This window comes from Ranitomeya imitator, chromosome 2 (genome assembly GCF_032444005.1).
Source record: "Ranitomeya imitator isolate aRanImi1 chromosome 2, aRanImi1.pri, whole genome shotgun sequence".
In the NCBI taxonomy this organism is placed as follows: domain Eukaryota; kingdom Metazoa; phylum Chordata; class Amphibia; order Anura; family Dendrobatidae; genus Ranitomeya; species Ranitomeya imitator.
This window is the reverse complement of record NC_091283.1, coordinates 333,769,039-333,795,972: the sequence shown is the minus strand read 5'-3', so window position 1 is coordinate 333,795,972 and position 26,934 is coordinate 333,769,039. Positions and strand designations below refer to the sequence as shown.

General features: G+C 45.0%; 1 protein-coding gene across 2 annotated transcripts in view; it reads right to left on the bottom strand.

Annotated features, from left to right (window-relative positions):
• Positions 1–19,849: 19,849 nt before the first annotated feature.
• LOC138663596 (zinc finger protein 665-like) overlaps positions 19,850–26,934 on the bottom strand; it is a 41,451-nt gene continuing 34,366 nt past the window's right edge. Inside the window, exons 2-7 of one of the 2 annotated variants that reach the window (XM_069749857.1) lie at positions 26,112–26,262; positions 25,803–25,982; positions 25,597–25,720; positions 25,416–25,513; positions 25,127–25,217; positions 19,850–22,744 (exon numbers count right to left, since the gene is read on the bottom strand). In XM_069749857.1, coding sequence (XP_069605958.1) covers positions 20,988–22,744; positions 25,127–25,217; positions 25,416–25,513; positions 25,597–25,720; positions 25,803–25,982; positions 26,112–26,262 — 2,401 coding nt within the window. In that variant the 3' untranslated portion in view covers positions 19,850–20,987. Of the gene's footprint in view, positions 22,745–25,126; positions 25,218–25,400; positions 25,514–25,596; positions 25,721–25,802; positions 25,983–26,111; positions 26,263–26,934 lie in introns of both variants that reach the window. The other variant, XM_069749856.1, reaches the window with a different exon arrangement.

Here is a 26,934-nt window from a genome sequence, read left to right as displayed (position 1 = left end):
ATACTAAGCTGCTCTACCAATCTTCACGGTATACCCATATCAGAGCAGTCCTAACTAATGTATGCAATCCCTATCTGATGTATTTAAAAACCTGATCATCTGTATATTACCTGTGTGAACAGGGTTCAGAGAGGAAAAATCCATGTGTGCATACAGGACAGAACAGCTTTTGTGCAGCTAGCCCAAGAGGAGTGGTGGAACTCCCCAGTCTTGTAGACACAAGAGAACAATCATGGAAACAGGAACACATGGGCTACTTGCACAGTGAACAAGTCTGTAAGAACATGTTCACACACCACCAAGAAACCCGAAGACACAAAAGAGAATGGTAAAACCAAAAACACTCAGTTTGAAAAAATGTTTGCAGTAATCCGCAAGTGCTAGTAAAAGATGTAAATAACAGGGTATTTGGTTGATACGTTTTTTGCAAAAAATGTATACTAAGCTGCTCTACCAATCTTCACGGTATACCCATATCAGAGCAGTCCTAACTAATGTATGCAATCCCTATCTGATGCATTTAAAAACCTGATCATCTGTATATTACCTGTGTGAACAGGGTTCAGAGAGGAAAAATCCATGTGTGCATACAGGACAGAACAGCTTTTGTGCAGCTAGCCCAAGAGGAGTGGTGGAACTCCCCAGTCTTGTAGACACAAGAGAACAATCATGGAAACAGGAACACATGGGCTACTTGCACAGTGAACAAGTCTGTAAGAACATGTTCACACACCACCAAGAAACCTGAAGACACAAAAGAGAATGGTAAAACCAAAAACACTCAGTTTGAAAAAATGTTTGCAGTAATCCGCAAGTGCTAGTAAAAGATGTAAATAACCCAGTAATCCGCAAGTGCTAGTAAAAGATGTAAATAACCCTGTTATTTACATCTTTTACTAGCACTTGCGGATTACTGCAAACATTTTTTCAAACTGAGTGTTTTTGGTTTTACCATTCTCTTTTGTGTCTTCAGGTTTCTTGGTGGTGTGTGAACATGTTCTTACAGACTTGTTCACTGTGCAAGTAGCCCATGTGTTCCTGTTTCCATGATTGTTCTCTTGTGTCTACAAGACTGGGGAGTTCCACCACTCCTCTTGGGCTAGCTGCACAAAAGCTGTTCTGTCCTGTATGCACACATGGATTTTTCCTCTCTGAACCCTGTTCACACAGGTAATATACAGATGATCAGGTTTTTAAATACATCAGATAGGGATTGCATACATTAGTTAGGACTGCTCTGATATGGGTATACCGTGAAGATTGGTAGAGCAGCTTAGTATACATTTTTTGCAAAAAACGTATCAACCAAATACCCTGTTATTTACATCTTTTACTAGCACTTGCGGATTACTGCAAACATTTTTTCAAACTGAGTGTTTTTGGTTTTACCATTCTCTTTTGTGTCTTCAGGTTTCTTGGTGGTGTGTGAACATGTTCTTACAGACTTGTTCACTGTGCAAGTAGCCCATGTGTTCCTGTTTCCATGATTGTTCTCTTGTGTCTACAAGACTGGGGAGTTCCACCACTCCTCTTGGGCTAGCTGCACAAAAGCTGTTCTGTCCTGTATGCACACATGGATTTTTCCTCTCTGAACCCTGTTCACACAGGTAATATACAGATGATCAGGTTTTTAAATACATCAGATAGGGATTGCATACATTAGTTAGGACTGCTCTGATATGGGTATACCGTGAAGATTGGTAGAGCAGCTTAGTATACATTTTTTGCAAAAAACGTATCAACCAAATACCCTGTTATTTACATCTTTTACTAGCACTTGCGGATTACTGCAAACATTTTTTCAAACTGAGTGTTTTTGGTTTTACCATTCTCTTTTGTGTCTTATACCCGCATACATGATTGCTTCTCAGATTGTAATGATGAACACATGTTGCGTAGTGTAATTATGCCAACACCACATGGCCCTCCTCCGCGCCGTCCCCTTTCTGGCCTAAAAGTTAGGGATGTTTTGACCAATTTTTTTGTTTCTCCTCAGGGTTCTACTCCCTGGCTAGATTATGCTGTTTCTCAGTTGTGATTTCATTATTTTCATGATATCTTTGATAAATATACTATTTTCATCAACTGAAACAGTACTGTGTGTGTGTTGTGTTTCCTTAATGACCATATGTTTATGTTTTCGGAATATGTGTGTGATGCAAAAATGATTTATCCACAAACATCAATTGGCTTTTGTGATAACTTTTTAGTAACATACCAAGCCTTTTTTTGGTAACTTTAAACCATGTTTTTGTCATATGGTTTTTTTAAACTTTTTTTTTGGTATTTAAAACAAGGAACCATGACAAAGTGGAAATGGTGCCCAAAAAAATAACGAACATGGTAGGCAGCTCACAAAAAACAACATAATGCAACAAAAACACATTACAGATCCCTGTAAGTTGGCGTTGGAGATGGTGGCAGCTCGGGGTCCTGGTCAGGGGGCCTTTGTTGGGCCGATGGGACTTCATCCTGTGAGGATGCAGTGGCTTGTGGGCCAGAATACTGGCCTTGTCCATATTAGCCAGTTGTGTGGTGACCATAAGCCAATTGTCTCTGTGCCTCATGCTGACGGACATATTGGCTTGCATCATACCCAACCCCAAAATGGCCATGTTGTCCAAACCCAGGTTGGGACCAGCCTACATCACTGGGTCTGGAAAAGTGGCCATATTGGGATTGGGGGTTGTAGCCTGCCATATGGTAGTCTGATGGCCTTTGTAGATTTTTGGGGTGGGAGGGGTTGAGGTGGAGGCATACGTAGAGTAGGTGCTGCAAATCCTGATTGATTCGGCTCCTGTTGAGGGAATTGAAGGCGGAAGAGGTTGGTTTGGCCAAGCTGCCTTCGCTCCAGATATTCAAAAACCTCATAGGGGTTATTTGGAGGGGTGCTTAAATCAATCAGGATTTGCATACACCCTCTCACACGTAGCCTCACCTCACGGGGAAGGGGTCTTAGGTAACGGGCAAGGCTGCGGGCAAAGGCCTCCTCTCCATCATCCGTGGCTGCCCTGGCCAAATAATTGAAGACCCCAGCATCAACATCAGTTCTTCTGGCTTCCAGCTCTCTCCTTCAGCGGGATCTCCGTAAAGGCCCAGCTGCCTGTGGGGATGAGACCAGTGGGCCTGTAGGGCTGCTGCTCTGGCCATGTTCCTCAAGCCTTTCCGCATCATGTGCTGCTGAGGGTGGTGGTGCTGCATCTTTCTCACTTGCTGCTGCCTGCAGTGATGATGATGAAGATGGGTCCTCAAGGATGGATGCTGAAGATTCCAAAGATGGGCCTGCCACCTCTTCATCCACACTTACAGGATCTATGAGAGCCTCCGATTCCGACCCGGTTTCCCTCTCTGAGGTTAGACTGTGTTCTGTTAATAAAAAAAAAAGATTAGTTTTTTGTGGCCAATGTTTAATTACACATCTGTGAGCAATATTCCCAAAAAAAACACACACACAACATCGCCTTCTCTACTCCCCTCTTATCTCATATTCCCACAAGAATATACAAGATTTGTCTTGGGGATCACCACAAATGTAACAAACTATCACAACACATCATAATGTCGCATACCATTTCAAGCTATACAAAAACCATGAAGACCCACCTCTTCAAACAATCAGATAACCTGCAGGAACAACCCATCCAACAAAACACTGCATGAACATCTCTAAACTCGCATACTACATTCTCACCCATCCCTTGTTGTAGCTTGGGATGCTTTGCAGGCAGGGTCCTCTCTCCTCCAGGACCCTTTGGTAATTTATGCTTGTTTACATTATTGTTGGCACTATATTGACACATCCTTACATGTAATTCGCAATGTTATAACCCTAAACCACAAAACAGACTAAGGCCATGTTTACACGTTCCTGATTTCCATCCTTTTTTTTCTGCACTAAAAACTGCAGCTCTTGGCAGAAAACGCAGGTCCTTTTTTGGTGCGTTTTTGGTGCGTTTTTTGATGCGTTTTTTAGTGCTTTTTTATGCAGTTTTCTATGCAGAGTCTGTGTGTTTTCTAGGGAGTTTTTTAGGGTTAAAATGGCTGAAAATACCCTAACCCTACCCCTAACCCTATTCTAACCTTAGTGGAAAAAAAAAAAATTCTTTATTTTTTTATTGTCCCTACCTATGGGGGTGACAAAGGGGGGGGGGGGGTCATTTACTATTTTTTTTTATTTTGATCACTGAGATAGGTTATATCTCAGTGATCAAAATGCACTTTGGAACGAATCTGTCGGCCGGCAGATTCGGCGGGAGCACTGCGCATGCGCGCGCCATTTTGGAAGATGGCGGCGCCCAGGGAGAAGACGGACGGACGGACACCGGGAGGCCGGGTAAGTATAAGGGCGGGGGAGATGAGGGCACGGGGGGGGCGTCGGAGCACGGGGGGTGGCATCGGAGCATGGGGGGGTGGGATTGGGGCACGGGGGGCAGCCACACTGCAGCGGCTCTGCACCACAAACCGCAGTAAAACCCGCAGATATATTTTTCATCTGCGGGTTTTACTGCGGGTTTGACCTCACAATAATAATAATAATTTTTATTTATATAGCGCCAACATATTCCGCAGCGCTTTACAAATTATAAAGGGGACTTGTACAGACAATAGACATTACAGCATAACAGAAATACAGTTCAAAACAGATACCAGGAGGAATGAGGGCCCTGCTCGCAAGCTTACAAACTATGAGGAAAAGGGGAGACACGAGAGGTGGATGTTAATGGGTGCAGAACCGCTGCAGTTTTGCAAAAAGAAGTGACATGGTACTTCTTTTTTACCGCAGCTATTCAGCGCGGCTTTTTTTCCCCGATTCCCGCATCATGTGCACAGTGGTTCCTGTTTTCCATAGGGTACAGTGTACTGTACCCTGCATGGAAAACAGCTGCGGAGCCGCAGCGGCAAAATTGCGGCGGTTCCGCAGTAAAAAACGCACTGTGTGAACATGGCCTAAGATTTTGTTTCATTACAAATGTGTTGAGAGGTTTTTACTTACTGCCTAAGATCCATACTGACATCCAAAAAGGAAACAGAAGAAACGTAATGGTGTGCACTCAGCCTATAACGAGGTGCTGGTGTAATAGACCAAAGGTCTCAGTTACAGTAAATATATGATTCACCGCACTCTCTTAGGTAATGTATATTATAATGCGAATTTCCTACCAGGACACCGCAGATCCATACCCTTTGCTGCTTCAGGTGGACTCTTACATTTCCCTAGGGTCTTCATGTGAACTACCATTCATTACCTATACATTATATGTACTGAAATAAGCGATTACGTGATAAAGGCTCGGGCTGAGCCGAAACGTTGTATAGAGATCGCATCATTTGTATATTCTGTTCCGCTCCCAGATTATATCTACTATATAAAGCTGAATGTGTGTGTGTGCGTATGTGTGTGTATGTCCGGGATTGGCATCTGCACCGTCGCAGCTACAGCCACAAAATTTTGCACAGTCACACGTCTGGACCCCGAGAGCGTCATAGGCTACGTTGTGAGGCGAAATTTTAACCCCGCGCGTTCCAATTCACCAAACAATTTTGCCCCTATCTACATAATGGGGAAAAAAGTGAAAGGAAAAGTATTGGAGGAGTCGCAGCTACAGCCACAAAATTTTGCACAGTCACACGTCTGGACCCTGAGAGCGTCATAGGCTACGTTGTGAGGTGAAATTTTAACCCCGCGCTTTCCAATTCACCAAACAATTTTGCCCCTATCTACATAATGGGGAAAAAAGTGAAAGGAAAAGTGTTGGAGGCGTCGCAGCTACAGAAACAAAATTTTGCACAGTCACACGTCTGGACCCTGAGAGCGTCATAGGCTACGTTGTGAGGTGAAATTTTAACCCCGCGCTTTCCAATTCACCAAACTATTTTTCCCCTATCTATATAATGGGGAAAAGTGAAAGGAAAAGTGTTGGAGGCAAATTGACAGCTGCCAGATGTGAACAAGGGGGACTTAAAGAATGAGAGCGATGGCGCCAAAGAGTATATACCGATCAGTTGCTAAGGTGGGGCCCCGACATGAGATACTCACCACACATGGGGATATGAACACACACACAAAATGCGCCACACACTACCACGTGCTTGAACACATATACCACCCTCAGCACACATTTCACCACACATACACCAACCTCGCCACATAAAAGTCGGAACACAAAAGTCGCCGCTCAAAACTCACCACGCGCAAAACTCGCCACATGCAAAAACTAGGCTCACACAAAACTCGCCACAAGTGCAAAACTCACCTCATGGAAAACTCGCCACACGCAAAACTTGCACACGCGGAAAAATTGCCACATGCACAAAATTTGCAACACATGCAAAAGTTGCCTCACACAAAACTTGCACATACTCAAAAGGCACCAGACATAAAACTCACCACGTGCAAAACTCGCCATGCGCAAAACTTGCTGCACACAACTTGCTACACTAACCTGTCACATGCAATTCGACACACAAAAAGTTGCTACACGCATGTTGCCACACAAAACTCATCTCACAAAAGTCGCTACATGCATGTCGCCACACACAACTCAACACACACAACTTGACAGACGAAACTCGCCCTAAAACACACACAAGTCTGGTATTAGCCTTCAAAAATAAAAATCTGATTAATAAGCAGACAAACTACAAGAGCAACAAATGTACCATATAGGAAATACAGCAGCTGTCAGTCACATGACCTGTCTATTATGTGTATGTGTGAGCTAATATATACTGCCAGGGGGAGGGCTTCCTGTTGGCTGGGGATTTATCAGGCTGCCAATTTATCTTACAAATACTGAGGTAAAAATACTGAGCAAATAACGTGTTAACGAGGTCTAATACAGGAGATCACACAGGTATATACTATATACAGGGGAGATGACACACAGATATATACTATATACAGGAGAGATGACACACAGGTATATACTATATAGAGGAGGAGATGACATACAGGTACATACTATATACAGGAGGAGATGACATACAGGTATATACTATATACAGGAGGAGATGACACACAGGTATATACTATATACAGGAGCAGATTACCTACAGGTATATACTATATACAGGAGGAGATGACATACAGGTATATGCTATATATAGAAGATGACATACAGGTATATACTATATACAGGAGGAGATGACACACAGATATATACTATATACAGGGGAGATGACACACAGGTATATACTATATACAGGAGGAGATGACATACAGGTATATACTATATATAGAAGGAGATGACATACAGGTATATACTATATATAGGAGGAGAGGACATACAGGTATATACTATATATAGGAGGAGATGACATACAGGTATTTACTATATATAGAAGGAGATGACATACAGGTATATACTATATACAGGGGAGATGACACACAGCAGGTATATACTATATACAGGGGAGATGACATACAGGTATATACTATATACAGGAGATGACATACAGGTGTATACTATATATAAGGGAGATGACAAACATGTATATACTGAGGTGAAAATGAGAGGTGTGAGGTGAAAATGAAAAGGTGTGAGTGCAAAATGAGAGGAGTGAGGAAAAATAGTGGAGTGATCAGAAAGTGACAGATGTGAGGTTGAAATGACAAGTGTTAGGGGGGAATGAGAGGAGTGAGGGAGAAAATGAGAGGCATGAGGGAGAAAATGAGAGATGTGAGGGGGAAAATGAAAGATGTGATTGGGAAAATGAGAGGCGTGCTGGGAAAATAAGAGAAGTGAGGTGCTATAACTAACCACAGATATTTACTATGCCCAGGCAACGCCGGGCTCTTCAGCTAGTATATAATAAATTCGCATTATAATATACATTACCTAAGAGAGTGCGGTGAATCATATATTTACTGAATCCAAAAAGGAAAGACGGTCATAGTAAATATATTTCCGCTTCTTCAGTGGGGCTGCTGACCCACTTCTAGCCCGCTGCTGTCTTTCCCGCCGGTATTGGTCCCGGATGCTGCGCCATCGTGTCATAACATCATCCACTGCAATTACATGGTCAGAAATATTGTTCAATATCATTCTGAACATAGCTTATTCCAGTTGTCAGTGATATTTTTTTTTTTGACAAATTTGTTTCTAGCAGCATTATTTCCATGGTGCTGCAGATGATAAAGGGGTTACATGCAGAGGTCTATATATCGGCCACAGTTAATAACTTTACAGTCACAGACTGGTAGAGAGGGGAGAGAACCCTGTTCTTGCAAACATACATTAGGTAAGATTTTGGATAGGAAAGGACATGAGCACAGCCGTGGCCAAACGTCAGCAGGCCGTCTTGAAATTAGTTTCTTTGGGGAATCGAAGCCACACAGCGCAGGAGCTCTGGAATGCCCTAAAGCAGGAGAGCGATGTGTGGTTTGTGCCAGCGAATCTCCAGCCAGGCATGGTAGTGTGTGACAATGGCCGAAATCTGGTGGCAGCTTTAGCCCTTGGCAACCTCACTCACATCCCATGTCTGGCACATGTGCTCAATTTGGTTGTGCAGAGTTTTCTGAGGGACTATCCGGATCTTGATGCACTTCTGCACAAGGCCCGCCTAGAGTGTGCTCACTTGCGGCGTTCCAGCTTGGCAAGATCCCGCATTGCTGCTCTGCAGCGTCGGTTTCGCCTTCCTGAACATCGCATCATATGTGACCTACCTACCAGGTGGAATTCCACGTTACATATGTTGGAGCAATTGTGTGAGCAGCAGCAAGCAGTAATGGAGTACCAGCTGCATCAGGCGCAAAAAAGTCGCAGTCAGCGCCGATCAGACTTCACAACCACAGAGTGGGCCACTATGAAGGACGTCTGCCAGGTTTTGCGTCCTTTCGATTATTCCACGCGGATGGCAAGTGCAGATGATGCACTAGTCAGCATGACTGTCCCCCTTATCTGCCTGCTTCAAGAAACCCTGCAAGGGATAAGGGATGATGTGGAAGAGGTGGAGGATGAGGAGTCACCTTTTCCATCAGCTTCTGGACAGTCAGTGCCACGTGGTTCCTCACAAAGGGGTCGGCAGGGGACCCTTTGTGAGGAGGATGAGGAGTCAATGGACGAGGAAGAGCTACGTCCAGAGGAGGGAGTTACACCATTGTCCAGTGGTCAGTGTGTACAGCGAGGGTGGGGTGATGAAGAGCGGGCAGAGATCATGTCTCAAGCAGGGGACAGCGTTTCTGGGCCAGTTGGCAGTCTGCAGCACATGGTGGATTTCATGCTGCAGTGCCTGAGAGACGACCGCCGCATCGACCACATTCTCAACGTGCCTGATTATTGGGTGTACGCCCTCCTCGATCCTCGCTACCGTGACAACGTCCAAAACCTCATCCCGGCGTTGACACGGGAGCGTAAAATGCGGGAGTACCATGACACACTGGTGAATTCCATCATCTTCTCCAGTCCAACTGAGAGGAGTGCTGCTAGTGCTTTACAAAGCAGCTCAGTGTGTCGAGGCAGTGGAGGAGGCTCTGCACAAAGAGGGAGCAGAAGCAGTGCCTCTGCCCAAGGCAAGCCCAGTATGGCACAACTGTGGCAAACTTTTGTGTGCCCGCCCCAAATGTCTACACCATCACCGGCGGCTCCAGTCAGCAGGAGGCAACGGTTCCGTCAGATGGTGACAGACTACATGGCTTGCCCTCTTACTGTACTCCCAGACGGCTCTTCCCCATTCAAGTTTTGGGTCTCTAAGCTGGATACATGGCCAGAGCTAAGCCAGTATGCATTGGAGGTGCTGGCTTGCCCTGCGGCTAGTGTCTTATCGGAACGTGTCTTTAGTGCCGCAGGTGATGTACTAACAGACCGTCGCATGCGACTTTCCTCCGATAATGTTGACCGGCTTACTTTCCTGAAAATGAACCAGGCCTGGATCGCGCAGGAATTTGCCACTCCTCTGCCTGATTAAGTAATTGGGTGTCATCCAGGTCTCCTGATGTGTTCATCTTTCTACCACCTGAACTGCTATTCCTGGGCTCCAACACCGCCAGTTGCGGCTCAGAAGTGCAGGCTGCACAGTCAAAACATACGACCCAGTGTTATTGGGTTTCAGTAACGTCAGCTGATCCCCAGCTGTGTAGCCGGCAATGTGTCCTGCAACCGCCACGCTGGCACAACAACCTAAATGTAAGGGAACCTGTCCCCCCCCCCCCCTCGGCGTTTGTTACTGAAAGAGCCATCTTGTGCAGCAGTAATGTTGCACAAGGAAAAGGTAGCTCTTTTAGTTTAGCTCCTTGCACACGCAGAACTTAACACTTATAAAATGTGTTCACTGATACCGTTATACCGTCCCGGAGCTGGGACTTTCCTTCATAATGTGACGCAGCACAGCCGTCATTCCTACCCCCTTGGTGCCATGTGCTGCCTCCTCAGCGTTGTTTTAAGCTGTCACGGAGCCTGCGCTGTTCTGTTATCCCTTGGCCATGGCCAGTTTGCGCTGTCTTCTGACATAATTTGGTGTCAGGCTGGCTGCGCCTGTGCGCCCGCGCTGCCCGAGAACCCGCCTCGCAGTGTCTTATGATTGAATCACACTGCGAGCCTGGGACCCATGGGCATGCGCAGTGCATATCTTCACCTCGGGCTCTCGCCCATCTCCCTCCGCCTTCTTTAGACTGTGCGCCGTCAGCTGATCCCTAATAGCATGCCACGGCCGTGACGCCGCACAGTCTGAAGAAGAGGGAAGGAGGGGAGTGAGAAGCGAGGATATGCACTGTGCATGCCCATGGATCCAAGGCCCGCAGTGGGATTACATTAGACGACACTGCGAGGTGAGATCTGGAGCAGCGTGGACGCACAGGCACTGACAGCCTGACACCAAATTATGTCAGAAGACAGGCAGCGCAAATTGGGCATGGCCAAGGGATAACAGACCAGCGCAGGCTCCGTGACAGCTTAAAACAATGCTGAGGAGGCAGCGCACGGCACCAAGGGGATAGGAATGACAGCTGTGCTGCGTCCCATTACGAAGGAAATTCCCAAGTCCGGGACGGTTTTACGGTATAAGGGGACACATTTTTAGTGTTTACTTCTGTGTTTGCAAGGAGCATAATTAAAAGAGCAACCTTTTCCTTTTGCATCCTTAGTGCTGCACAAGATGGCTCTTTCAGCTACAAACGTCTTGGGGGGGGGGTTAAAGGTTCCCTTTCAACTTGCTCCAATCAGGCTTCGGCCTACACCCTTCCTCTGCTCCTCCTGCTGTCCCTGGGCTCTAACACCGCCAGTTGGTGCCTGGAAGTGCTGTGTGCACAGTCAACAGTCGCTCCTTTGTTATTGGGGTTCAGTAACGTCAGCTGATCCCCAGCTGTGTGTGCGGCAATACCTCCAATCTGCTCCTCCTGCTGTCCCTGGGCTCTAACACCGCCAGTTGGTGCCTGGAAGTGCTGTGTGCACAGTCAACAGTCGCTCCTCTGTTATTGGGGTTCAGTAACGTCAGCTGATCCCCAGCTGTGTATCCGGCAACCTGTCATGCGACCGCCACGCTGGCACAACTAAAATGTAAGGGGACCTGTCCCCCCCCCCCCAGGCGTTTGTTACTGAAAGAGCCACCTTGTGCAGCACTAATACTGCACAAGGAAAAGGTCGCTCTTGAAATTATGCTCCTTGGAAACGCTGAACTACACACTCATGTAATGTGTCCCCTCACACCGTCCAACCGTCCCGGAGGTGGGTCTTTCCTTTGTAATGTGACGCAGCACAGCCGTCATTCCTACCCCCTTGGCACCGTGCGCTGCCTCCTTAGTGTTGTTTGATTCCGTCATGGACCCTGCGCTGTTCTGTTATCCCTTGGCCATGCACAGTTTGCGCTGCCCGTCCTCTGACATCATTTGTTGTCGTCCTGGCTGCGCCTGTGCGTCCACGCTGCCCGAAATGACACCTCGCAGTGTCGTCTAATGTGATCCCACAGTGGGCCTGGTATCCATGGCCATGCGCAGTGCATATACTAGCCTCTCACTCCCCTTCTTCACGCTTCTTCAGACTAGGCGTCGTCAGCTGATCCCTAATAGCATGCCACGGCCGTGACGCCGCACAGTCTGAAGAAGCAGGAAGTAGGTGAGTGAGAGGCGATAATATGCACTGCGCATGCCCATGGATCCCTGGCCCGCAGTGGGATTACATTAGATGACACTGCGAGGTTGGACCTCGGGCAGCTTTGACGCACAGGCACTGCCATCCTGACACCTAAATGATGTCAGAAGACGGGCACCGCTAACTGTGCATGGCCAAGGGATAACATTACAGAGCGGGCTCCGTGACAGAACCAAACAACGTTGAGGAGGTGGCGCACGGCACCAAGGGGGTTGGAATGATGGCTGTGCTGTGTCACATTACAAAGGAAAGTCCCACTTCCGTGACGGTTTTACGGTGTGAGGGGACACATTATATGAGTGTGTACTTCAGCGTTTGCAAGGAGCATAATTTTAGGAGCCACCATTTTCCATGTGCAGTATTACTGCTGTACAAGATGGCTCTTTCAGCCACAAATGCCTGGGGGGGGGGTTAAAGGTTCCCTTTCAACTTGCTCCACTGCAGGCTTCGGCCTACACTCTGCTCCTCTTTGATTCCCTGGGTTTCAACACTGTCAGTTGCCACCTGAAAGTGTTGTCTACACAGAAAAAACACTAGCTGATGTGTCAGTGGGGTTCAGCACCGCCAGCTGTTCCCCTGCTGTGTAGTCGGCAACGTGTCCAGCACAAGCCACGCTGGCACAACAGAACAAAAGCTGCCACCAGTGCAGGCTTCGGCCTACACTCTGCTCCTCTCCTCCTCCTGCTGACCCTGGGCTCTAACACCGCCAGTTTTTGCCCGGACGTGCTAGCTGCACAGAGAAAAACACCAGCCAATGTGTTAGTGGGGTTCAGCACCGCCAGCTGTTCCCCTGCTGTGTAGCCGGCAACGTGACCTGAAAACGCCACACAGGCACATGAACTGAAATTAAAGGGACCCTGCCACCCACCCTATGGTGTTTCTATGTATAACAGCCACCTTGTACAGCAGTACTGCTGCATTTGTACAAGGTGGCTGACTTTTTCTCCTTGCCCACGTAGAATGTAACACGTACAAAATGTGTCTCATTACAGACCATTACAATGTCCCTGAGGTGTGACTTTCCTTTTTAATGACACGCAGCACCCCCCTTGGTAGCGCTGCCCGTCTTCTGACATCATTGGTTGGCTGCCTGTGCCTGTGCGTCCGCCCTGCCCGACACAACCCCCCTCGTTGTCTCATATATTTTGGCTGCGAGGGTGTGATTGATGGGCATGTGCAGTGCATATGTTCGCCTGTCTTAACTCATCTCCTTCCGCCTTCTTCAGACTGTGCGGCCTCATGGCCGTGATAGGCGATAAGGGATCAGCTGAGGCCGCCCAGTCTGAAGCAGGTGTAAGGACATGTGTGAGCGGCGAACATATTTACTGCGCAAGGCCACAAATCCCAGCTCTGCAGTGTGACTTTATTAAAAGACACTGCGGGTCTGGGATTCATGCCCATTGCTAACCACACCGTCCGACATGAAATGAGGTCAGAAGACAGGCAGCACTAACAGCGCATGGCCAAGGGATAACAAGAGCGCAGACTCCTGTACAGCAAATAACAATGCTCAGGAGGCTGCGCCCAGCACCAAGGTGTTATTTATGTGCACCTGTGCTGCGTCTCCTTAAAAAAGACAAGTCACGCCTCCAATACAGTTCGACTGTACAATGGGCTAAATTGTGTACGTCTTTCATTCTGCGTGTGCAATGAGCAAAACTTAAAAAGGAACCTTTAACTTGTGGAGCATTACTGCTGCACAAGGTGTGGCTCTTCAACATTGTAACACCTGAGGGTGGGTTAAAGGTTACCTTTGAAATTGGTTCAATTAGGCTTCGGCCTACACTCTGCTCCTCCTGCAGGCCCTGGGCTCTAACTACGCCAGTTGGGGCCCGGAAGTGCTGGCTGCACAGAGAAAAACACCCGCCATTGTGTCAATGGGGTTCAGCACCGCCAGCTGTTCCCCTGCTGTGTAGTCGGCAACGTGTCCAGCACAAGCCACGCTGGCACAACCGAACAAAAGCTGCCACCAGTGCAGGCTTCGGCCTACACTCTGCTCCTCTCCTCCTCCTGCTGACCCTGGGCTCTAACACCGCCAGTTTCTGCCCGGACGTGCTAGCTGCACAGAGAAAAAACACCAGCCAATGTGTTAGTGGGGTTCAGCACCGCCAGCTGTTCCCCTGCTGTGTAGCCAGCAACATGACCTGTAAACGCCACGCAGGCACCTGAACTGAAATTGAAGGGAGCCTGCCCCCCACCCCCAGGTGTTTCTATGTATAACAGCCACCTTGTACAGCAGTAATGCTGCATTTGTACAAGGTGGCTGACTTTTTCTCCTTGCCCACGTGGAACTCAACACGTACAAAATGTGTCTCATTGAGACCATTCCACTGTCCCTGAGGTGTGACTTTCTAATGATACGCAGCACCCCCCATGGTAGCGCTTCCCGTCTTCTGACATCATTGGTTCACTGGCTGCACCTATGCGTCCGCCCTGCTCGACACAACGCCCCTCGGTGTCTTATTTATTTTGACAGCGAGGGTGTGGTTTATGGGCATAAGCAGTGCATATGTTCGCCTGTCGTCACTCATCTTCTTCCGCCTTCTTCAGACTGGGCGGCCTCATGGCCAAGGCATGCGATAAGGGATCAGCTGAGGCCGCCCAGTCTGAAGCAGGTGCAAGGACATGTGTGAGCGGCAAACATATTTACTGCACAAGGCCACGAATCCCAGCCACGCAGTGTGAATTTTTGAAAACACACTGTGGGCCTGGGATTCATGGCCATCACTAACCGCAACAACCAACATGAAATGAGGTCAGAAGACAGGCAGCACTAACAGCGCATGGCCAAGGGATAACAAGAGCGCAGACTCCTGTACAGCAAATAACAACGCTCAGGAAGCTGCGCCCATGCACCAAGGTGTTATTTGGGACACCTGTGCTGCATCTTCTTAAAAAGACAAATCACGCCTCCACTACAGTTTGACTGTATAATGGGCTAAATTGTGTACGTGTTTCATTCAGCGTGTGCAAGTAGACAAATTAATAGAGCAACCTTTGACTTGTGCAGCATTAATGCTGCACAAGGTGTGGCTCTTGTACTTTGTAACACCTGAGGGGGGGGTTAAAGGTTACCTTTGAAATTGGTTCAACTAGGCTTCGGCCTACACTCTGCTCCTCTCCTCCTCCTGCTGCCCCTGGGCTATAACACCACCATTTGTAGCCTGGAAGTGCTAGCTGCACAGAGAAAAACACCAGCCAATGTGTTAGTGGGGTTCAGCACCGCCAGCTGTTCCCCTGCTGTGTAGCCGGCAACGTGTCCAGCACATGCCACGCTGGCACAACCGAACAAAAGCTGCCACCAGTGCAGGCTTCGGCCTACACTCTGCTCCTCTCCTCCTCCTGCTGACCCTGGGCTCTAACACCGCTAGTTTTTGCCCAGAAGTGCTGGCTGCACAGAGAAAAACACCCGCCATTGTGTCAGTGGGGTTCAGCACCGCCAGCTGTTCCCCTGCTGTAGCCGGCAACGTGACCTGCAAACGCCACGCAGGCACATGAACTGAAATTAAAGGGACCCTGCCACCCACCCCAAGGTGTTTCTATGTATAACAGCCACCTTGTACAGCAGTACTGCTGCATTTGTACAAGGTGGCTGACTTTTTCTCCTTGCCCACGTTGAATGTAACACGTACAAAATGTGTCTCATTGAGACCATTCCACTGACCCTGAGTTGTGACTTTTCTTTCTAATGATACGCAGCACCACCCTTGGTAGCGCTGCCCGTCTTTTGACATCATTGGTTAGCTGGCTGCGCCTGTGCGTCCGCCCTGCTCGAAACAACGCCCCTCGGTGTCTTATTTATTTTGACAGCGAGGGTGTGGTTTATGGGCACGAGCAGTGCATATGTTCGCCTGTCGTCACTCATCTCCTTCCGCCTTCTTCAGACTGTGCGGCCTCATGGCCGCGGCATGGGAGAAGGGATCAGCAGAGGCCGCCCAGTCTGAAGCAGGTGTAAGGACGTGTGTGAGCGGCGAAAATATTTAATGCTCAAGGCCACGAATCCCAGCACCGCAGTGTGACTTTATGAAAAGGCACTGTGGGTCTGGGATTCATGGCCATCGTTAACCGCACCGGCCAACATGAAATGAGGTCATAAGACGGGCAGCGCTAACAGGGCATTGCCAAGGGATAACACAAGAGCGCAGACTCCTGTACAGCAAATAACAATGCTCAGGAAGCTGCGCCCAGCACCAATGCGTTATTTGGGACACCTGTGCTGCGTCTCCTTAAAAAGACAAGTCACGCCTTCACTACTGTTTGACAGTATAATGGGCTAAATAGTGTACGTGTTTTATTCAGCGTGTGCAAGTTGCAAAATTCATAGAGCAACCTTTGACTTGTGCAGCATTAATGCTGCACAAGGTGTGGCTCTTGTACTTTGTAACACCTGAGGGGGGGTTAAAGGTTTCCTTTGAAATTGGTTCAACTAGGCTTCGGCCTACACTCTGCTCCCCCTGCGCTCAAACACCGCTAGTTGGGGCTGTAGGAAGACAATCTTTAATAGGCAACGCATCCTGGTTCCAGCACCGTCAGCTGTTTCCGGGTAGTGTCAAGCTCACTGAGACGCCTATGCGTTGCCCCGTCGTGTTGCGGTAGGGTTAAGCCAACTCCAGGGTGCCTCCAGTGTAGGAGCTTCCTATGTGGGCTGCGTGAATTGGTAGTCAAGGCTGGTTCTGTAGTGCCAGTAGGCCAAGCTCCCCCTGTAGGACTGTTGGTGTTCGGTAACTGCGGCTGCCTCGCGGCCTAGCTGTTCTCTCCTCTCCTGTGGACCTTCTGGTCCACCACCTGGTTCCAGCACCGTCAGCTGGTTCCGGGCCGAGCCTTTGGCTTAGGTGCCTCCTCCTGGGTATCCGAGTTCCGCCAACGCCAGGCGGTCCTTGGTAGTGCTTTTAAGCGAGGGCACCTACAGCTTAGTAACCGGGTTCCAGCACCGTCAGCTGGTCCTCGGTGCCATTGGCTCTTGCACACTGGGGCAACGTATCCGGGTTCCAGCACCGCCAGCTGGTTCCCGGCAGTGTCTTTTGCTCTTGTACCTTCTGCTCCCCATCCTGGTTCCAGTAACGTTAGCTGGTTCCGGGCAGAGCCTTTGGCTTAGGTGCCTCCTTCTGGGTATCTGAGTTCCGCCAACGTCAGGCGGTACTTGGTAGTGCTTTTTAGCACGGGTACCTCCTGCTTAGTAACCGGGTTCCAGTAACGTCAGCTGGTCCTCGGTAGTTCCATTGGCTCTTTGACCTTCGGGTAGCCATCCGAGTTCCAGTTCCATCAGCTGGTTCTCGGCATTTTCTCAGCCTTCTTGTACCTTCTGCTACATTTCCAAGTTCAAGACCCTAAAGACGACGACCCAGAAGACCACCCCTAAGATGACGACGACCATGGAGACAACGACCCTGGAGACGACGACATGGAAGACCGAGAAGCAGAAGAACAAAAGGCTGCAGAACAAAGAGCAGAAGAACATTAAGCATAACACTTAATATCAGAGCAAAAGATATTATCTAAATTATATGCAGAAGAAGACTAAGCAGTGTATGGGGGTGAGTCCGTTCCTCCTCGTGGTGCCCCTGGATAAAGCCTGATGCTGCAGGCCAAACTGAACGCGGACAAATGTAACTTTTGTGACAGGCAGAACGGAAGGTGTAATCTTGAAACTTTTATAGATAACAACTACGGCAATGCGTGTCACAAATGAGGATATGATGAAGAAGTAGAATAGGAAGAATAATAATAGTTGAATAAAATTAATATGAAGAATGTAATCCAAAAAAATGATAGGTAGAAGATGAAGAAGAAGATGAATAAGGTGAAGAAGAAGTTAATGTCAAAGATGCTGATGATGATGAAGATGAAAGTGTGGGAAAAGTAAAAAAAAAAGAAGGGGAAGGGCGTGGAATAGTGAAACATCAATATCGGACAAAATAAAAAAAAATATACATAGTCAATATCTTTGTCACTCCGAACGTCTTTAGAAAAAAAAAAAATCATGCTATTCTATTTGATTGGGCTAAACCTCTATGCCTTTAATGTCTCCGCCACCTCACCAAATACATCCTACATTATTCTTAGTTGTTTTCCTTGATGTAGAATGAACTTACAAGGAAAGAAAAGGTTTATTTTAATTCCGATATTTTGGTCCCATTGACTTGCATTGGGATCGGGTATCGGTATCGGCGATATCCGATATTTTTTGAATATCGGCCGATCCAATCCGATACCGATACTTTCCGATATCGGAAGGTATCGCTCAACACTAGTTACCACTAAATGTTCCATCACCAATGTGTATAGGAGAGGTGACAAAGGACACCCTTGCCTCGTCCAATTAATAGAAAATGTGTCAGATAGAAGGCCGTTTACCCTATAGCTTTAGCGTCAGTGTATAAGGATAGAATTTTAGATAACAAGAAAGAGCCCAACCAAATTTGTCATACTTTGACCTTCAAGAAAGTACAATGCACTTTGTTGGTCACTTTTTCAGCATTGACAGAAACAAGGCACATTGGAATCCCTGGGTTTAATAAATGTGAAGTATACAATGTTTTTTTTTGTATTTTTACAAGCTTTATCCTTAAAGAATCCAATCTGATGGTTGCTAACAATTGAGGGAAGGTAGTAGGAGAGCAGTGTCGTAATTACTTTAGAGAATATTTAGCTGTCTACATTAATGATATTGGATGAAAATTAAGGCAGGCATTTGGTTCTTCTCCAGGCTTTGAAAAAAATGTTATGTGAGCCTCAAGTAATTGAGAATCAAATAGGGAGTCTTCTAAGATATTACTGAACACTTTTCCTAAAAAAAAAAAAAAACAGCAGAAAAACAAGGCAGCACCGCTTACCTGCCCAGGTCTTTGGACAAATTCACTACAGCAGGGGTCCCCAACTCCAGTCCTCAAGGCCCACCAACATGTCATGTTTTCAGGATTTCCTTAGTCTTGCCCAGGTAATAATTGCAGCACCTGTGCAATGCAAAGGAAATCCTGAAAACATGACCTGTTGGTGGGCCTTGAGGACTGGAGTTGGGGACTCCTGCACTACAGGATGAAGCCAGCCTATATAGTAAGATGTTGGCAACACAGATGCAAAATACTAAATAGACAGCCACTCACCACCTACCCATTCATCGAGGGGGTGGCTCTTTAGTATACATTTGTACAATAAAGGCCTGTATAGTATGCTGTTCACATAAAGGAAATGCTTAGTGTCTGGTTCTCAGCCTATTAGTCACACCCCTACTTTTCGATTAGGCGGGCTGGCCAGCACTCTCCCAATGCATCCCAGTGTGATTTTTTTTCCTAAAATGGTAATAACTGGGGTGCAAACATCTTATAAAATCTATTATTGAATCCATCTGACCCAGGTCTCTTCCCATTAGGGAATGATTTAATGGCCTCTCCTACCTCTTGTTCAGTGACAGCTTTGTCTAGTACCTCCTGCTCAGGCATCTGTAAGGAAGGAAGAGCAGTGTCCATAATATATTTGTCAGTTTATGTTCTGAGAATGTTACGTGGCATGTCGTGATATTGTCCATGGATATTATATAGCGGGCTATAACAGTAACAAAATGCTTCAGCGATGTCAGTGGAGTGATGAATTTCTGGCCCGGGTGTCCCTTTTATTTTGGATACGTATGCCCTTTGCATGCATAGATGTAACCTCCTTGCCAATCAGTGATCACATTAATCTGCGAATTCATACGAGTACCTTCTCATGCGATCTTGGTATTTTGGATGCATTTGATCTATTGAAGACTTTAGCTCCTTTCGTTCTTTAATCAGATCGTTTTTATTGAACAAAACAAAGTATTATCAACATTTAGTTTTTTTATACAAACATTAAGAGAAAAACAATAAAAAAGAAAAACCAGCAAACAATGCAACAACCTGTTTCAATGAGATAAATCCCAATTTCGCTCTATAATACAAAGCTTTGGAATAGTAATTTTGCATTTGTACCGACATAAATATCTGAATACTTCCTATTTTTTTTTTCCCTATTGGGACATCAAAAGAAAAAGAATATATCTAAGAAGGGGCAATTGTGTGGTCTGAGACAATTTTTATTTGCTGACACCTTGGGTATAAGGATATAAATTCCCGATTTACTGTAAGGAAATGGAGAAACTGTCCAGTACAGGATTTCTGAAGCAATACCTGGATTAATTAACCATTGTTCCATATGTGTATGGATTTCTTGAGAAAGTTCCTTTAATATAAGCTTCCCTTTCCAAGCACAGAGTTATTTATCCTGGATTTCTGTTATTGTTGGGGGAGAATTGTCTATCCAATATACAGGGTGGGCCATGTATATGGATACACCTAAATAAAATGGAAATGGTTGGTGATATCAACTTCCTGTTTGTGGCACATTAGTATAAAGGAGAGGGAAACTTTTCAAGATGGGTGGTGACCATGGTGGCCATATTGAAGTCGGCCATTTTGGATCCAACTTTATTTTTTCCAATGGGAAGAGGGTCATGTGACATCAAACTTATTGAGAATTTCACAACAAAAAAATGGTGTGCTTGATTTTAACGTAACTTTATTCTTTCAAGAGTTATTTACAAGCTTTTCTTTGTTTACCACCATTGACATATTGCAGAGGTTAACACGTGCGTAGCAGATAGAAATTGTGTAGATGTCTAGTGAAAGCAGTACCCGTGTCATTGCAGCAGATTTCAATGCAAGACACCCTGTGCAAGAAAACTGTCACCATTCCCATTTCATTTAGGTTGCCTCATCACTGAAAATAATGTTCTGTGTAAACTGAGGGTCCTGTTCCAATTTTTGTCTTGCCCTTTCTGCCAACAGTGGCGCGTTGCTAAAGGCCACAGGCTGTGTTGAGGGGGTGTTCCAATGTGCGCCGCTGCAGGTAAAAATGGCTGCTGACATTTTGAACAATAAAAGGCTTCTACACTGTGTGGGTTCTTTCGTGCATATCAAGGTTCGCTTTTCGGTTAAAACATTTCCCACATTCTGAACATGAAAAAGGCTTCTCTCCTGTGTGAGTTCTCTGGTGCATAACAAGATGCCATTTCTGGGTAAAACATTTCCTACATTCTGAACAAGAAAAAGGCTTCTCCCCTGTGTGGGTTCTCTGGTGCTTATCAAAATCTGATTTCTGATTAAAACATTTCCTACATTCTGAACATGAAAAAGGCTTCTCCCCTGTGTGGGTTCTCTGGTGCTTATCAAAACTTGATTTCTGATTAAAACATTTCCCACATTCTGAACATGAAAAAGGTTTTTTCCCTGTGTGAGTCATTTGGTGAATAACAAGACCCCCTTTCTGGTGAAAACATTTCCCACATTCTGAACATGAAAAGGGCTTCTCACCTGTGTGAATTCTCTGGTGTATAACAACATTTGATTTACGTTTAAAACATTTCCCACATTCTGAACATGAAAAGGGCTTCTCACCTGTGTGAATTCTCTGGTGTATAACACATTCTGATTTCTGGTTAAAACATTTGCCACATTCTGAACATGAAAAAGGCTTCTCCCCTGTATGAGTTTTCTGGTGCACGACAAGATTCCATTTCTGGGTAAAACATTTTCCACATTCAGAACATGAAAAAGGCTTCTCCCCTGTGTGGATTCTCTGGTGCTTATCAAATTCTGATTTCCGATTAAAACATTTTCCACATTCTGGACATGAAAAAGACTTCTCTCCTGTGTGATTTCTCTGGTGCATAACAAAATTCCATTTCTGGGTAAAACATTTTCCACATTCAGAACATGTAAAAGGCTTCTCCCCTGTGTGGATTCGCTGGTGCTTATCAAAATCTGATTTCTGATTAAAACATTTCCCACATTCTGAACATAAAAAAGACTTCTCTCCTGTGTGATTTCTCTGGTGCATAACAAGATTCCATTTCTGGTTAAAACATTTCCCACATTCTGAACAGCAAAATGGCTTCTCCACTGTGTGAGTTCTCTGGTGTATAACAGCATTTGATTTCCATTTAAAACATTTCCCACATTCTGAACATGAAAAAGGCTTCTCCTCTGTGTGAGTTCTCTGGTGGCTATCAAGATTTGCTTTACTGTTAAAACATTTCCCACATTCTGAACATGAAAAAGGCTTCTCCCCTGTGTGAGATCTTTGATGTGTAAAAAGAGATGATTTGTCTCGAAAACATTTCCCACATTGTGAACATGGAAAAGGCTTCTCCCCTGTGTGAGTTCTCTGGTGAATAACAAGATTTGATTTCCGTTTAAAACATTTCCCACATTCTGAACATGGAAAAGGCTTCTCCCCTGTGTGAGTTCTGTAGTGGCTATCAAGATGCGCTTTCTGGTTAAAACATTTCCCACACTTGGAACATGAAAAGCTATTCTTCGCCATGTGAATTTTTTGATGTTTAATAAAAGACTTTTCGACAGGAAAACTATTTCCACATTTTGAAACTGAAAAAGGCTTATTTGCTTTAGGAGCAGTTCGTTTTTCAATGCTTAATTTGTGACTTTGATTTTCCCTAGTAGTCGGTAATGAATCAGAAGACAGGACCGGTTTCAAAAGATCAGATGACAGCTCTTTGCTGTGAAGGGATGATGGTATATCTGGAGAAATGGCATTCACTTCAATTGTATCCTGTGGGATCTCAAGATCATCGGATTTAAAAATTGAAGATGTCAGCTGTCCCTCTGTTCTCGTCGTAAAGTCAACTGCCAGGAATAAAACCAACATTTATTTTTGAACAAAATCTCCTTAAAGGTTATATTTTTGAAAATTTCTACTTAAACTGTCAGTAAAATTAGAAAGTTATGTAAAAATATTAAATTATTCAGCAAGACAATGACAGTTCTCAGTCGAATATAAAACCTCATAGGATGAACCAGTGGAGCGTGGTGTTTGTTTCTTCATTCTGCCTCCCAAATATGGAATAAAAAGCCACCCAACACTTATGTAGGCGAAAATACCAATAAAAACTCCTACTCATCTAAAAAAACAAGTCCTCACTCAGGTCCATCATCTGTAAGTGGAAAAACAGAGGTTTCCACAATATTAATGGCTCAAAGGCTCTTGAAAAGCAACATGGCTTCCATTAACCAATCCAGCAATATCCGCTCGCCCAAAGTCAAATCTCCCCCTCACTTCTGAGCCTTGCAGTGTGCCCAAAACACATTTAGCATTTATATATTTGGCATTACTATAGTGAGAAGAACCCACTAAATTTACGTTGTGTGTGTCTGATGGAGCACAATCTGGGCACTATGTGTCAGGTAATAAAACGGCAAATATGCAATTTTCACTCTCCAACATCCACCACTGCGTGCTAATATCCGTAAAGTGTCTGTGGAGTCAAAATTTTCCATACTTCTAAAGATTAATTTATTTGGGGGTTATAATTTCCAAAATAGAGTCACTTTATGGGGATTCCTAATGCTCCAAAAGGGTTTTCTACACTTTTGTCATATTAGGTCTTCTGCACATAGTGTGTCCCATCTCCTCTGGTATCTGCTTCTGCGATGTTTCCTTCTGTCACCATGAGCCGCCTTATTCATTCTGCAGGCAGCGCTGGTAGTGGAGGAGACATGGGAACCAGAAGATTCAAGATCATTTTTTAAAATAATTTGTAAGGTCAACTTGTTTCCTATTATCCTTTCTGAATAATTCTAAAGTTATCACCACATAAAGCGACACGTCAGATTTGAAAAATGGGCCCTGATTAGGAACACAACACTGGCTGCAGGAAGTGGTTAAATGAAATTATTTTGGGCACTTACTGTTGTACTCAAAAATTGACTATAAACAACAACACATCTACTGATATGATAAAACTCATCAGTCTTCTTCAATAAAAAATGAGTAACTAGTGGTGAAACCTCTCTGGGGTAATAAGAGTATGTGGCTCGGTGGCTCTTAGCAATCTAAACTATCGTACGGCCAATATTTTCTGTCATAGAAATTTCAAGAGGAAATATTAGACGTTTAACGAGAACTTTTTAATGTTGATCTCGGGCATTTTGAAGACAAAATGGAGACTTTTTTTAAAGATACCAGGGATTTACAGACTCACATAAGTAATCGACCTACTATACAGAATGAACCTGCAAAAAAAGCCATTTTTTATTTTATGTTGCATCTTTAACAACAACATATGTATGAGGGGAGAGCTCCAACACTAAACTGAAGTTACACTTATTTAAGGTGGACCATTGGAACTACTATGAGTCCTGACCAGAAGAGTAGAGAAAGTATTAGCGCCCCCATTTCAGGAGAGATTGTACAATAATCTGAATTTCTTAGGATTTAAAACATGATGGAATTTAGGACGTGGCGTGAATCCATGAAACCAGGGCTCATTCCATGCAAACACATCTCCTGCAGGCGTGAATAAATGTATATTACAGCAATCAGCCACGCACGGCTTAGAGTTATACTGTATCATGACACAGCTGTAATGTTTTTAATGTAGTTTATCAAAATCCTGTTTGAAGTTAGTCAGTTTTAAAAGAAATTGAAAAGTCAGAATAAAGGGAAACTCTGCTGTTATTGTACAGAAATTCACACTTGGGCCTCACTGCGCATTCAATGTTGTCAATCATAAAAGTAAAGTTTGGCCAGAAAGACTGGACCTGGTCTTGTAGGGACCATATGAGCACATTCAGCATCACAGAAGGGAGAGAAGGTAGATTCATCCAATAAGATATCAGGGTTCTAGGAAGCCAACAGCATCATTACCCTCCATTTTCTCTTACAGGCCCATCATAATATTTTTTTTTTTCAAAGTGATTTTTTAACTTGTCAACACATTCTACGTACACTGTCATTTGGCTTTGTAGTTTACAAATCTGGGCAGGTAACCGTCAGCGTCTTTCTTATTTCAGTTGGTAGTTGGATCTGCCAGGCTGTAAGTTCTTTAGAACAGGGCTTTCAATACCTAAAGTCCTTTGAACACTTTTGGATGGTTGAATACGTTGTGGTCGAAATGCAAAATGGTGATCACAATTGTGATACGGCCGGACTACATGACTGAAAAAGCAGCCACAGCGGGTGACTGAGAAGAATCTGTGACTTCTCTGCATTTATTGGTTATTACTCACCTGGGTAGTCATATGTAGGAATCTCCTCCTTACACCGCTCATCACCCCTCACATATGTCTCAGTAGTATTAATATGGGTCAGATCTTCCCCCTGAAACAAATATTGTAAAAGTCACAGATAGATGGAAAGGTCACATCTATGATGAGCTCTAATCCTGCCATCTCCACCGTTCTGATCACACAAGTATAAAACATAGAATACTGGTGGATGAAACAAGACTGAGCACAAGACCTTCACAGCCATCTACACATCATAGAAGAGATCTCATCACACCTTGTCTCCATCTACCTGATGATCCTGAGGTACATTGGTATCTTCTTGGTTACAGTCCTCTGGAAGAAGAGGACGGGGACACCTCTCTGGTGTTGTCCTCTTACTGGATAGATCTGGAGGAAACACATACAGGGACTGAATTCATTCTTTACATACAGATAATTATGGGCCATGTGTATTTAGTCCTGTCTATTACCTGGTGATGTGAGGGGCTGGGGAACCTCCATTTTGACGTCCTTGTACACTTCTTTGTGTTCCTCTAAATACTGCCACTCCTCCATGGAAAAATAGACGGCGACATTCTGATACCTTATAGGAACCTGACACATACAATGATACCGTCATCCCCCGATCCCTTCATAGCATTACTGTATAATGTCCCAGCATTCCCAGCAGTGTCACCTCTCCAGTTAGCAGCTCAATCATCTTGTTGGTGAGTTGTAAGATCTTCAGGTCATTGATATCCTCATGTATCAGGGGGTGAGGTGGAGGCCTTAAGATTGGGCTCAGGGGTCTTCCCCATCTATCAGACACCTGGTCCTGGCAGTGCTTACTAGAGGTCTTCTTCACTACTGTGTAATCCTGGATATATAGAGACACAGTAATAAATCTCAGTACAGACATTCCCAGAGTACTCACCTCTCCAGTTCTGTCCATCTGTTATTCCCATAGATAAGAATGATGCAATGTGACATCTTCCGAGTCTCTCACCTTTCCAGTAAGCCGGAAGAGGATCTCTAGGGTGAGGTGTAAAATCCTCTTCGCCATCTTGTCTCTGTCCATATCCATCCTTGATGAATAAGTCAGAAAAATTTTCTTAATATAAACGATCTTCACTGAGAGGATCCGATATTGTAGAGACCTGAATGAGAAGATGAGCCAATGTAACATCATAAAAATCCTGTGTAATAATACAATTACTGGACATAATAAAGGAAACATATGAGGAGATTTATTATTTTACAGTATTAAGTATTGTTCTTTACATCTACTAATAAAACCTATATATTTTAGGCCACACACAACAAGCAGTATCTTCCTTGGAGTCGGCAGCTGAATACGTTTCTCATAGACTCATCTTCCATAACGCTAATTCTCGCTTCATTTATCGACGACACTGGAATCAACATTAGCAATACTGCAGGATATATTCATTACACGGGACAGGAGAAATAACTACTTCCTGATGAGGACGACATCTTCATCTTCTAATACGACTGTAGAAACATATTTGGCCAGAGTCCGTCACTGATTCCATCACCACCGGCTGTCTAAATGAATGTTTCCCATCTTTCAGTCACTGATCTTCTATCACATTAGATCTCAAGTCTAATTCACATACAGAAGTTTGAGGCATTTATAAAAGATTCTTGGTTTGCACAAAAACGGCGGACAGAAATTATCTGATATCAAAGTCTCCATGTACAGTGTTTTATGAGGTTTATTTCTGGCCTTAGGCTTACTGTATACAGTACAGACCAAAAGTTTGGACACCTCATTTAAAGATTTTTCTGTATTTTCATGACTATGAAAA